Below are 12,338 nucleotides of genomic sequence, written 5' to 3'. Positions count from 1 at the left end.
GGCAATGCTTCTAATTATTTGCCAAGGCTCATTAAAAAAGAGCCATTCTTCCCTTGTTCCCTAGTAATGTCATCCTTTAGCCAATAACTCATGCAATTGAGCCCTCAAAAGCCATCTTGAATATTTGGCCCAATCCTATAGCTACACTTTCATGCCTAAAAAAGGTGAAAACCCCACTTGTGGAAACTTTTATTGAGTGGGCAAATCCATCTCTAGTTGGCGGTATCATTTGGATAAGCCAAAGGAGCAAATTGTGCATGGTGAAGGGATAGCCTTCCATACCCAAATAGCTAGCTTTTTTGCCTTAATTGAAGCCAAGTTTTGATGATGCTTCACCTGATAAGCACGAACTTTGGAAAACCATCTTCATTCACCTTAGCAAACGTTGATTTAATTTTGGCTCCAAAACCTCATTGATAATAAAGAACTTCAACTAAATTCTCTCCTTAATGTTGGAAAGGAAACCCAATCCTCTTTGACTTTAGAGAATACTAACACTAGCCAATCCCTTTCTTTGTTCAATATAGCTAAAAAAATTGTGCTATATATTCAATGGGTTTCCACACCGCAAACAACGAGTGTCCCTAAGATCCTACCATATGGAGATGCCTTTGAAATATAATTCTTTGGTTTTCTTTGGGCTAAGTCCAAACATTACTCTATTGTCAAAATATGCTATTAGAAAAAGTGAAACCGACATATCCAAAGAGTAGTCCCCCTTTTCATGTGTACACCATTCCATTAGGGAAAGCAAGCATTTCTACGAGATCGAGCCTATGAAGCACATACCATCCAACAAGGGGAAACCCTTTAATTGATCAAGAGAAGAAATCAAGGTTCCAAAGTAGAGGGTCAAATACTATAGTAAAGACAAGCAAGGCTAACAATTAACCGTACTAAACAAATCTTGCTAGCACCAAAGGGTCCTTCAAATACCAATTGAGACATAACGCAAATGAAGCATAGGCAAACAAACTTTCCACCATCCTACAAGAAAACATCCCAAATCACATCTTTTTAAGTGTGAGAATAATTAAATCCCACCTAAAATCCTATCATAGGCCTTACTAAGGTGAAGATTGGACATGACAAAGTCCTTAGTTGAGGGATAAGGCATAATCTAGTGCTAAGACCATAATCATAATGGAAACAAACCTAGAAATCAACTCCAAAAACCTTCTCACCTTGGCACTAAAGGACTCATCAATAGTCACGGTATGTCCCCAAGTATGCTAGATAGAATTCTAGAAAAGGCATTAGCAATATCATTTGATGTTGTATGTTTTACCCCATCCTTATCAGCAACTTTGATTATCTGCTCTTGCAGGTGCTTCTCCTTCAAAGTACAAAAGAAGATGGGATTAGATGGTATCCCTTACATTCCAAGATAAAATATTAAGGCCTCCCATAAAGGTGTTTAGTGTTGGATTAAAGCTCAACATAAGGGAGCATACACATTGACAAAGGCCATGGCCTTGTCTAGCCAATCTTTTAAGTGAACCTCCATGCCTAGAGCTACACATGCTGGTGTTCCTTTGTTATTTTGCAAGATTGATGTAGCACATTGAGTAGGATTAATAGTCTTTTTGTTCTTTGTTCCTTTTCTTTATTGCATAGCATTAACACTATCTTTGGATTGTTTCTTGGCCCATGCTTTGTCATGGGCTTTGCTAATTTCAATCAATTGAACATCTTGAGAACTCTTGGAGGCATTTTCCAAAGCAGATGGCTCCTTCCTCTCCTATAGGGACTAGGCTGAGTAATTTTTGTGGTAGTCTCCCCTTTAACCTCTAGTGCTAGTCTCCTATTTAGCCTCCCTATCCACCAATTTACTGACCCTTTGAGGACAATTCCTAGCAAAATGCCTATTCTACTTGTTGCAAACATACCACGCATCTAGAAAAGGAGAGAATTTAAGCAATAGACGATCTCAATTCCAAATGCATTAGAAAGATCAAGCACCTATGGTTGCTCCACCCTCCTATCCCAGAGGATGCATGCTTTTCTATCACCACGAGCATTGATTGCAAGAGGAGGAACATAAAGGACTTACCAAGGGAAGCAACAATTAATTTGACCTCATTTTCCAAGAGATTATGTAGATCTAGAAATGGGACACTTTGAGAGAAAAAATCATTCTAGAGATCAACTAGTGGTCCAGGGCAAGCAATGCACAGTCTCCCATGTAACCCACTAAGCATACAAGCATCCATTCTCTCTCTTTGCATAACCCAAGAGGACTTGGAAAAAGCCTTTCTCATCTAGCCTATATTGAACAATAGTGCAATGCGCCTAAAAGGCTCCCACAAACCATCTTGGTAACTCGTCTTTGGACTATATTTTGCCCATAAAATAGATGAAGACCCTAGAAGTAGCAAACAATGACTCCATAGACAAAGCCATACATGAGGCTTATGCACCCACTTGCCCTCCCATAGGTTCACTTGCATTCATTAGAATGCCCTTGAGGTCTTTGGCCATAGCTTGAAAGAGTGCATTAACATCATAGGTTGGACATTTTAGATGTTCAACATAAGAAGAAGACATATCCACATCCTCACCTACCCAATATGGCTTTCCAACCTATTGGGCATCAGCTAGAGGGTCAAGAGGTCCTTTTCCCCTGCGTCCCTTGCTGATTGAGCTGCAGCTCATTGGTAAGGTGCAGATAATCTTTGAAATTTGAAGGGTATTTTGGTAATTCTCACACAAAAGTGAGGGTATTATAAGTTTTGTTTTTGGAGAAAAACAAGATTAAAAAGGAACTTTGGGTTTAGGGTTTACATCCATAGTTTTGCATGCGGCAAGAGCTTATGTTACCGATGGACCCACCTTTCCGGCATACCATCCCACAGATGTGTGCGGCCGCAGGTGTGATTCTTCGAGTCTAGCCAGTGATATCGTCTCGGATCAAACAATGGCGGTCGATATAACACGACTGAGATTGCAGGTAGAGCAGACGTAATTCCGCTCTCCTATCGATGGAAATCCTGAGAGATCATCGTTCGCTTGATTGCAAAGCGGGCGAGTATTCGAGATTGAAAAACGGATGCTGCATCCAGGTGGAAGCACACAGGGCTATGAGCTGCTTCGACGTCTTGAATCTGAATGTGGATGGAATTGGTGCAGATGATGATGATGATGAAGTGTATCTTTCAAGCTTTGCAGATGGACATTGGGAATTGAACCTCAATGAGGATGGAACTGGTGCAGATAGTGATGGTGAAGTACATCTTTCAAGCTGTGTAGACGGGCATTGGGAAGGGACGTCCAGCCTTTGCAGCACGACCCTTGAAGGTGCCAGCAACCGTGCCACTGCAGGTGCAGTGCTCCCTCAAGCCATCAAGCGCCCCTTCTGCAACAAGTGCAACAAGGCACAGAAACTGTGCATTTGCGATCGCTTGAGGCGTGTTGTGCAAAACAAGGTAAGGATCACAATTTTGCAGAATCCTAAGGAGAAGGATCATCCAATAGGCTCTGTGAGGATTGCCCTTCTCGGTCTTGAAAATGTGGCAGTGGTTGATGTTCCAGAAGTTCATTCAGGCAAGTCAGTTAGAGTTCGTCCAAAGATCCCTGGCTCGAAGAGGAGCATATCAGGCAGGGGTGGAAAGAAAGCAACATGGAATGCAGGAGTTGATACAGCTTCAGATGAACAGTTATCTGAAGAAGCCGAAGCCTTCAGAACTGTCAGATTACTGGAAGAGATATTTGGTGTTTCTTCATCTGAGGACTTATCCATGTTGCAACATTACAATGATCACAATGCTAATGAGGCTCACAACTTGTTGCTGACAGAGTTTACAAAACATCTGATTCCTAGTGGAGTTGCCCTCCTTTATCCCAGTGAAAATGCTGTTGAGCTATCTGAGTCACTGTCCAGTGCACCAGCAAATGAATTGACATTTAATTCAGGGGTTGAATTGCTCAAAGACAGGCCCAGCCACCTGATTGTTTTGGATGGCACGTGGCCTAAAGCTAAACGGATCTATTCCGAGAATCCTTGGCTTCAATTCATTCCACATTACAAACTACCTCAAGCATCCTCTCCCAGCCTGTACGAAGGGGTGAGGAGACAGCCAAAACTCGAGTGTTTCTCTACTCTAGAAAGTATTGTTTATGCACTGAAGTTATTGGAGCCAGAGACACTAGGGCTCGATGAACTGGTAGAGGTGTTCAAGTCCATGGTGGAAGATCAGAGACGATGCAAGCAACTGCGATGCTTTGCAGATGAATCATCTCAACCTACCAATGTTTAATATTCAGCATGTATTGATAGATGATGCTTTATTTGAGGGGTGGGTGCATATGCATAATGCCTTATTTGAAGGTGTGGGTACATAGCCTTAACCCTTCCTACATTCACATCGACCTCAACAACTGACAATTAAGAGGTGTCTAAGTTGTTGAACAGGGTTAGAAGAGAAGTTAAGAGGCAATTAGCTACAGCCAACATGTCCATGGAATGACCAGCTCACAGCTGACAAGTTTTTAGGGGCATCCAGAGCCTGGTCAACTCTGCAATAATGATATCTCCATGGTCAATTTTTGGTTTGAATATGAATGCCATTTTGTTTGCTTTGGTGCACCAAGTCCAAGTTGCAAATTGCTATGAGATATGTATTCTGCACTTGCTAACCCATTTGTTTGACTTTGATGCAGTTAGATTTTCCCAACTCTTCACCTGAGCACTCTTAGGTCTGTAGTATCTCAATCTTTAAGCAGATGTATAGAACTCTCGTGGATGCAATTTCTTGAAGGATCTCGTCTACTGGCACTCAATATGAAACTTTATGAACTCTTGAGGAGAGCATCTGCACGAGTAATTCTATCTTGGGGGAGTAAAGCGAAACCCTTTGTTGTACTGAAATCAAATGCACAATTCTGAAGTTTGTTGAAGATTAGTGACTAGTGATGTCATAGCAACCAACTTGGGTTCTACTTAGTCCAATTAGTTTTTGCTTTCTGGTTCTTTTTTTTACGTGTGTATTTTCAAAGGCATGCCACTTCCCTGGTTGCTTGCTTGGGTACAGTACAGATCCATACAATGCTCAGTTGTACCCTTGCAACCTGTATGTTTCTGTTCAACGGACCATGATGGTGGATGAACAGTGCTTGTCCTTTCCATTTTTTGCCTATTCCCAGCTGTTTTCTACCATCTTTTGGGGGATTTTGAATCACAGCACTTTCCCACTTCTCACTCAGCCCTCCACTTCTTACAACACTCACTTCTTTCCCTGCTCTTGCAACATCCTCTCCCTCTTCCATCTCATTTTACATTTTCCCCTTTCCTCTTCGTCTACCTCCTCTCTTCTCAATCTCCTCCTTTTGCACTGCATGATGTTTGAACTTTCAAGTAGTAAGTTACATTTTTCTATGTATATCTTATTTTTTCATATATAGAGGATGCTTGTATAATGGACGTTATTACTAAAGCTTGATTTTATAGGTGATATTTAAAAAGCAAAAAGCGTACGAATCATCTTCCTTTCTTCCCAAAATTTGCCTGCATTACATGCCATATAAGTTCATGAGTTGAACACATTGCACGAATCCTACATCACTACCTTACCTATTCCACACCTAAAAAACTACTCTGAAAAGAATATACAGAATTGGAGTTTATATGTAGCAATTATCTCATCTCTTGAAATTCATGATGCAGAGTAGAATATTTGTTGAGATTTTTTTACATGCATGGAATCCAATTATGTGCCCTATAATGTATTATCATAAACCATACATAATTGAAGTCTAGAGTAAAGCCCATGAGAAGAGTACCTATTTACAAGTTTGCAACTTGGAAGTGGAGAATGTGGTTTTGAAAGACTCACTTTCCAAAGTGTTTATGTGCATGGCAAGCTAGAAGGAACGCTAATAGTAGAGGTAGCTACAAATTGGTGAGAAGATTAAAATGAAATTACGAAAGTGCGAGAGTAGCTAAACAAAATCTAAACAAGCAAGGCAGCAAGTGAGGGAATGACAAACACTATCATTTTAGTAGGTAATGAAGGTACATTGCAAAAGAATAGAGACCATGCATGTTTAGGAGGTCTCCTTGCTAGTTAGCACGGTGAAACATGAGAGGAACTAGATGATGAAGACATCCAAGAATATTCAAAGTCACATGCTACAAATCAAATTAAGGCCAATTTTGAAAGCAGAAAGAGTTTCATTAGATGGTACCAAAAGCACAAAGCAAGGAAATAATCAAGCAACTTTGGAGTTTAGAAACATGCAAGGTATGAAATATTCAAATAATCAAAATATTTCAAGTGGACCAAAACATATAGCATAGGTAAACTTACACTAGCACAACCCACAACACAACTAGGTGAACTCCCCAAGGTAAAGGCGGCTAGTAAAGAGGGCAAGTTGGTAGTTTATCGAAGTTGCAAAGCCATTATAAAAGAGTTCAAAATGCCCAAGCACTAAATTGCTGTAGGATCATGATGTCATTAGTAACTTTTATAGCCTTAGCAATTGGATTTTTTTTTTTGGGATGCTAATGGTAACTCCAATGTGGATTTTAACTAAACTCTTGATGTGACTCTGTCTTACACATTTAAGACATCTAAAAGAAGTTAATGTAGCTTTATTCCTTTTTCTTTTTGTATGAATTTCACTCATAGAATCCATGACTCTAATGAGAATTTACACTCATCAAAGCTCAAAGGATCTTCTTCAACAAGGTATTGTGGACTTTTATCAAATCATTGACTTATTTTGATTGCATTGGAGCAATCTTATTGATCGGGAGCTGAAGATTACATGGAAGCAATCATATTGGACAAAGCTTTCTTGAAGTTAGTCTTATGATTTGAAATCTTGGTCTATTAATGGTGGTTTATGCTGAATGTTGATTGAATTGGATTCATCTACTACTTTCCATCAACATTAAAGAGGTAATTCCATTGCTTTCACCTTAATCTCTCTTTTCATTCAATTATTGAACTAGTCCATTTGTTCATAAGAGAGATTGAGTGGAATAGAACCTCTTAATTCCTATTGAAGAGCATGTAGAATTCAACCCATGACTGGTTATGATTGCTTGATGAGTTTCTTTCTTGTCCATTCAAATGTTGAAGCTCAATTGATTGTATAAATGCTACTCACTACCTACTTGACTTGGATTTTTGTTGGATGATTGAACATTGATGCTATAGGACTGAAATAATGATGAAAATGGTAAGTGGGAACATTGTAAAAGCAATGAGTCATTGCAAAAGGGTAATGCCCTAACCATAGCCCTTTCAATTCTGTCATTTTCCAATACTCACTTGCATTTCATTAAAGAATTTAAACACTTTTTCAATTAATGCATAGCAACCTTGTTTGATTAGCCATTAGAATGTACTTGCCATGTTGGTTCCCGTGAGGAAAAAGCGGATGCCAGGTGAGTCGGGAAGAAAAAAGAGAGGTGACCATCCCTTCCCAATTAAGACCTTAAAGGGGTGCACAACTCGGCTTGAGGTGGAACTTTGCACGCTCCTCTTGTGTCTCGGAGCCCATGCAATTTTCAATCTAGGTGTAGGTACATTCCCCATTATCAGAGTTTGGCACTAGTACAGCATTGTGTTGGGGTAAAAGGCCTTTGTGCCTGCGCATGTACACTGTGACTGTCGATTCTTTATTCATATATAATATGATAGTGCAATAAGGATGTCAGTTTAGTTGGACAGCACCTACATGGTGTGTGCTCTTCTCTCCCGCATCTTTCTCTTCTCCTTCTCCACTGTCATTGTATCCCCTTCAATTGGTATTAGGAGCTTGATCATGGAGCTTGGCCCGGTATTACTTCAGCCTGGATGGAATACCTAGAGCTTGGAGATTCAATGCCAGCCATGGCTTCTTCCCCCCGAGGTAAGATTTCATCTCCCGCTCTCCCCGGCCCTCATAGGCTCTTTGCAGGTGTTCCTTGGCTTCATTGGGTACCTTGTGTGTCCCGAATTGCCCCCTTATCCTTAGCATAACCAGCATACCCCACAGTAGCCGCTCATGTTTTTTTGCTCCTATTTCAAAATATGTCTCAAAAATCCCATTTTTTCTCATATCTCAGGCATTCGGAACCCGATTTAGGCAAGGTAATAGTCTAACTTGGGAATTTGGCATGCTCCGGACGCAATGGTAATGTCAAATCTGCCAAATTCTGATCACAGATTTTTTTGTAACAGATCTCTGAGTTGATTTACAACAAGAAAATGTCATGCTCTTAGCTTATGTGATGCTCCCGAGGCTTCGTATTTGATGCCCAAATGCTTTGGGGATGTTTGTCCAATGTTTTGAGATGCTTTGGGACTTGGTTTAAGCTTCCATAGCTCGATTTATGCAGGGATTTACTGCTGTACATTGTTTAGGCAGCAAAGTTTGATCAGGGATAGCTTATACATAATGCTCTTTGTTGACATTCGGGTGTCCTGTTGCATGTATTAATACTTGGTCATCATGGTTTATGCCCGGATATGCTATTTGAGAGCTATTGAGCCTTGATTTGGATGCAGACACTTTGTTGCTAGTTGGGATTTATGCTACCTTGGTTGACAGGTTATTTTACCTCCAGTTTGGTTATGCCTATGGTCTACGGGTGCTCCCGACTACTCGGGATGATATGCTGATGTATTTGGATGATGCCACTTTGATGTTTATGCTCCTGAATGCTTCTTGAGCAAAGAGTAGAGCTCAATTCTTGGTTCACTGTCATTTTCTTTGCAGTTGGCATTTCACTTGATAAGGTTTATGCCTTGTGCTACCCATTATGGGACTGATGTCTAATGTGGATGCTTTTCGGTTCGGCTACAATATGGCAGATGTTTGGGCTTGAATCGACTTACATTTGAGAATTTTGTGGAGCAATTTGAATTTGGTTGGCTTATCACTTATGCAGCTTGGATGCTATTTGGCCCTTAATGCCCCAATTATGGATCTTGGATTTACTTGGATGCAGTACATGTTTGAGCAGTGCTTGCTCCATTGTCTTGGTAGTTGGTTATTAAGCTTCCATTGCTCATTGATGCTTGGTTCTTTGCGGGTTACTCCTTGATCAGTGGACTTCTTGACAGTGCTTGGGTTTAGCAGTTATGGCTTTGCTGCTTTTATGTTGCCTAGCTTCTATACTAGTTGGGTTGCTTTTGCCCATACAGGCTAGAGAGCAGTTGCTCTTGATGCTTACCTGTCTATGCACTCTGTCTATTGCCATGTACTTTACAGAGCCACTTATTTGGATGTTGTTGTGCAAATACTTGGGCTTCTCCTGGAGCTTGACCATTGCAGGATCTTATGCCACTTACTGGTCTTGCATTGACTTGGATGCTACTATGTGGTTTGATGTATTGTAGAGTCATGTTTGCCATTATGGTTATGGGCTGATTTCATGGCTGAATACCATATGCTCTTATGACAAATGTCTTATGTTTTCCCGTACTGTGATTGGTTATGTCATGCAGTTGGCAATACGACTCTTCTTCATATGGGAGCTTTTGCATCCTTGGTTGACGCCTTGATGTCCTCCCGTATGTTGAGGTTTCATGAGCCTTTGCAGCATGCTTCTACCACTGATGTACTTGTAGATGATTGTCTTTATGAGTAGGTTTCCTCCATTGGGATAGCCCTCGACTTCTTGAGCTTCGTGGATGCTATGGATAGCCCTATTCATGATGACTTGGATTCCTTGTCTTCTTCTACAGGTTCTTCTACTTTAGATGTTGCTTGCTTCCATTGTGGGAAGCTTGGGCATGTGCAAAGAAAATGCTTTAGACGGATTAGAGAGCAGCAAAGACAAAGACAAACTCGACATGAGCAAAGAGTCAGAGATACAACATATGCAGCAGGTGTTACAACTCTTATTAGTGGTGAGATACATGCAGTTACCCATGATGATGCATTTGAGCATGTACTCTTGTCATCTTGTTTCCCTACAGCTTACTTGCTCAGTGATCAGGCCTATGCGTTTGATTGGCTTTTGGACTCTATGGCATCTTATCATGTTACCCCTCATAGAGCATGGTTCTCTTCTTACATGGAGGTTGACGGATGTATTGATTTGGGCCTTGAGCAGTCTTATGCTATTGCTGGTACAGGGGATATACACCTAGCTTTGCCTAATGGGACTTCTCTTATACTCAGGGATGTTTTACATGTTCCAATGCTCAGTAAGAGCTTGATTTTTGTCAGTCAGTTGGATAATGCAGAATATACTCTTTCTCTTCAAGATAGGTCATGGAAGATCTGTCGTGGTTGCTTGGTTTTGGTCAGAGGTTCTAGAGTTGGTTTTCATTACCCAGTGCACATCTCTCACGTGGGAGATTCTATAGTTGCAGTTATCTAGATACCCACATGCATTGTTATGGCATTATCACCTAGGCCATATGCACCACAGAGAGATGGAGATCTTGTCTCGTTTAGACTCATTTTTGCCTCCTATGTCTCTTATAGATCTTGATGCTTATCATGATTGTACTCTTGGTCCTTGTAGAGCCCCCTTGGCTTATGGCAATCATATGAGGCATGCTTCTCTAGATCTTGTCCATTGTGTAGTTTATAGACCTATGCCTTCCTAGTCACTTGGTGGAGTATCGTACTTTGTGACCTTTGTTGATCATGCTACCCACTGTGTTTGGGATTTTTCCTTGGTGCAGATTGAGGATGCTGCAATTATGCTTGACAGGTTTATGGATTCTACTGGTAGCAGGCCTAGGTGTTTGCACATGGATTATGAGAGTTATGCTCTCTCTCCCAGCTTTCAGACCTCTTGTCAGCAGTATGGCATTGATTTCTTGTGCCCACGGTATTATGGGATTGCTCATGGCATGTGCCTGACCTTACAGGCAAAGGTTGCTTCTATGCTTACCATAACTGGGTTATCTTATGGCTTTTGGACTAAGGCCCTTATGATGGCAGTCTATTTGGTTAATAGGACGCCGTGCTTGACCTTGGATGGTATTACACCCCATGAGGCATGGAGTGGCATGCAGCCCTCCTATGATTACTTGAGGATGTTTGGCTGCCAGGCATCTGTATGTATGCCACATGAGCCTATGTCACATAGATGTATCCTCCTTGGTTATGGAGATGGTGGCTTTAAGGCCTACATATTATGGGATTTGGATGCCTAGGAGTCATACGCAGCCATCATGCTATCTTCTATGAGACGTAGACACCTCTCAGGTCTCTTGATGAGTGTTCAGTATGCTTTATGGTTGATTTTACAATAGCTATAGTGCCATTGCAACAAGCTGCTTATGCTAAAAATGAGGCACTTATTGGCCCATATGATATAGCTATGCATAGTAGTCAGGGTCAGGATGTTGGTGGTCAGTTGCTAGACCCCTTTTGTAGGCTCATGAGAGCCATTTTCTTGTAGTTTTGCAGGTTGGATAGCTAGCCATATGTCAGTCTTCCGCTTCACTGAGGCCACATGTAGTCTTGAGACCCCGTTGGATGAGTGTCCGGGATGTTGGATCTCTTTCAGTGATTGACTCTGGAGAGTTTGACTGCTCTCCGCTGTCTTGTATGCGCTACGGTGATGCTATGCGCGGCTCTGATACTTTATAGCTGTTTATTGATGAGTTGTGCTTGCTTCATGAGAAGCATTCTTGGATTGCTCCATTGTATGTAGCTGTGGGATCGCTTATCTCCTGGATGTCATGGACTCGAGGATGCTTGACTCTTCTTCTGCAGAGGTTCCCGACACTTTTTGCACAACTCGCTTTCTGATTGGACGTTGTGTGAGATATCATGATTCCTCACCTTGTCTTTTTTTAAAAAAATTCTTTGTTTTCACTCCCCAGCCACATTGGCCTTTTAATGGGAGGTTGTTGGGGTAAAAGGCCTCTGGGCCTGCCCGTGTACACTATGACCGCCTATTCTTTATTCATATATAATATGATAGTACAATAAGGCTATCAATTCAGTTGGACAGTACCTACATGGTGTGTGCTCTTCTCTCCCGCATCTTTCTCTTCTCCTTCTCCACTGCCATTGCATCCCCTTCACATTGATCAGCCATATTCAAGGTTTCATAAGTGGTTGAAGGACCATTGGAAGAGGTGCAGGGCAGCTCCTATTTTTAGGGTATCTACAAGTATTGGACAGGGTATTCCTATAGGGTCAAACATTGTACTTACAGGTGGTGGACATGGTGTAGGAATTTTCTGTTCAGACCTGAAGATTCAATCACAGCAAATTCTGTCCTGATCCAAATTAGGAATTTGATAGCTCCATTTGAAGAGGGGATCCTAAGCTCCGATTTGAATAAAAAATTTGGGCGACAAGACATCAGGAGCTCAAGTTACTGCTAATTTTCCAACACTAGGTATGTTGAGACAACACCCAGACATCATACA

The 12,338-nt window shown here is 41.3% G+C and overlaps 1 protein-coding gene across 1 annotated transcript; it reads left to right on the top strand.

The window, feature by feature from the left end:
* Positions 1 to 2,783: 2,783 nt before the first annotated feature.
* Positions 2,784 to 4,838, top strand: LOC148016388 (uncharacterized). Its single transcript, XM_087664075.1, has one exon. The coding sequence runs from the start codon at positions 2,982 to 2,984 to the stop codon at positions 4,254 to 4,256; it is 1,275 nt and encodes a 424-aa protein (XP_087520201.1). The 5' UTR covers positions 2,784 to 2,981; the 3' UTR covers positions 4,257 to 4,838.
* The last annotated feature ends 7,500 nt before the right edge of the window (positions 4,839 to 12,338 follow it).

This window comes from Lygodium microphyllum, chromosome 23, assembly GCF_053477565.2.
Source record: "Lygodium microphyllum isolate KBCC chromosome 23, Lygodium_microphyllum_v1.1.10, whole genome shotgun sequence".
NCBI classification, from domain to species: domain Eukaryota; kingdom Viridiplantae; phylum Streptophyta; class Polypodiopsida; order Schizaeales; family Lygodiaceae; genus Lygodium; species Lygodium microphyllum.
Note: the sequence above shows the minus strand (reverse complement) of the source record. Positions and strands in the feature narration are given on the sequence as shown.

Excerpts from the sequence above, each read along its gene's own strand:
- LOC148016388 (XM_087664075.1), top strand. The coding sequence starts at position 2,982 with ATGGAAATCCTGAGAGATCATCGTTCGCTTGATTGCAAAGCGGGCGAG.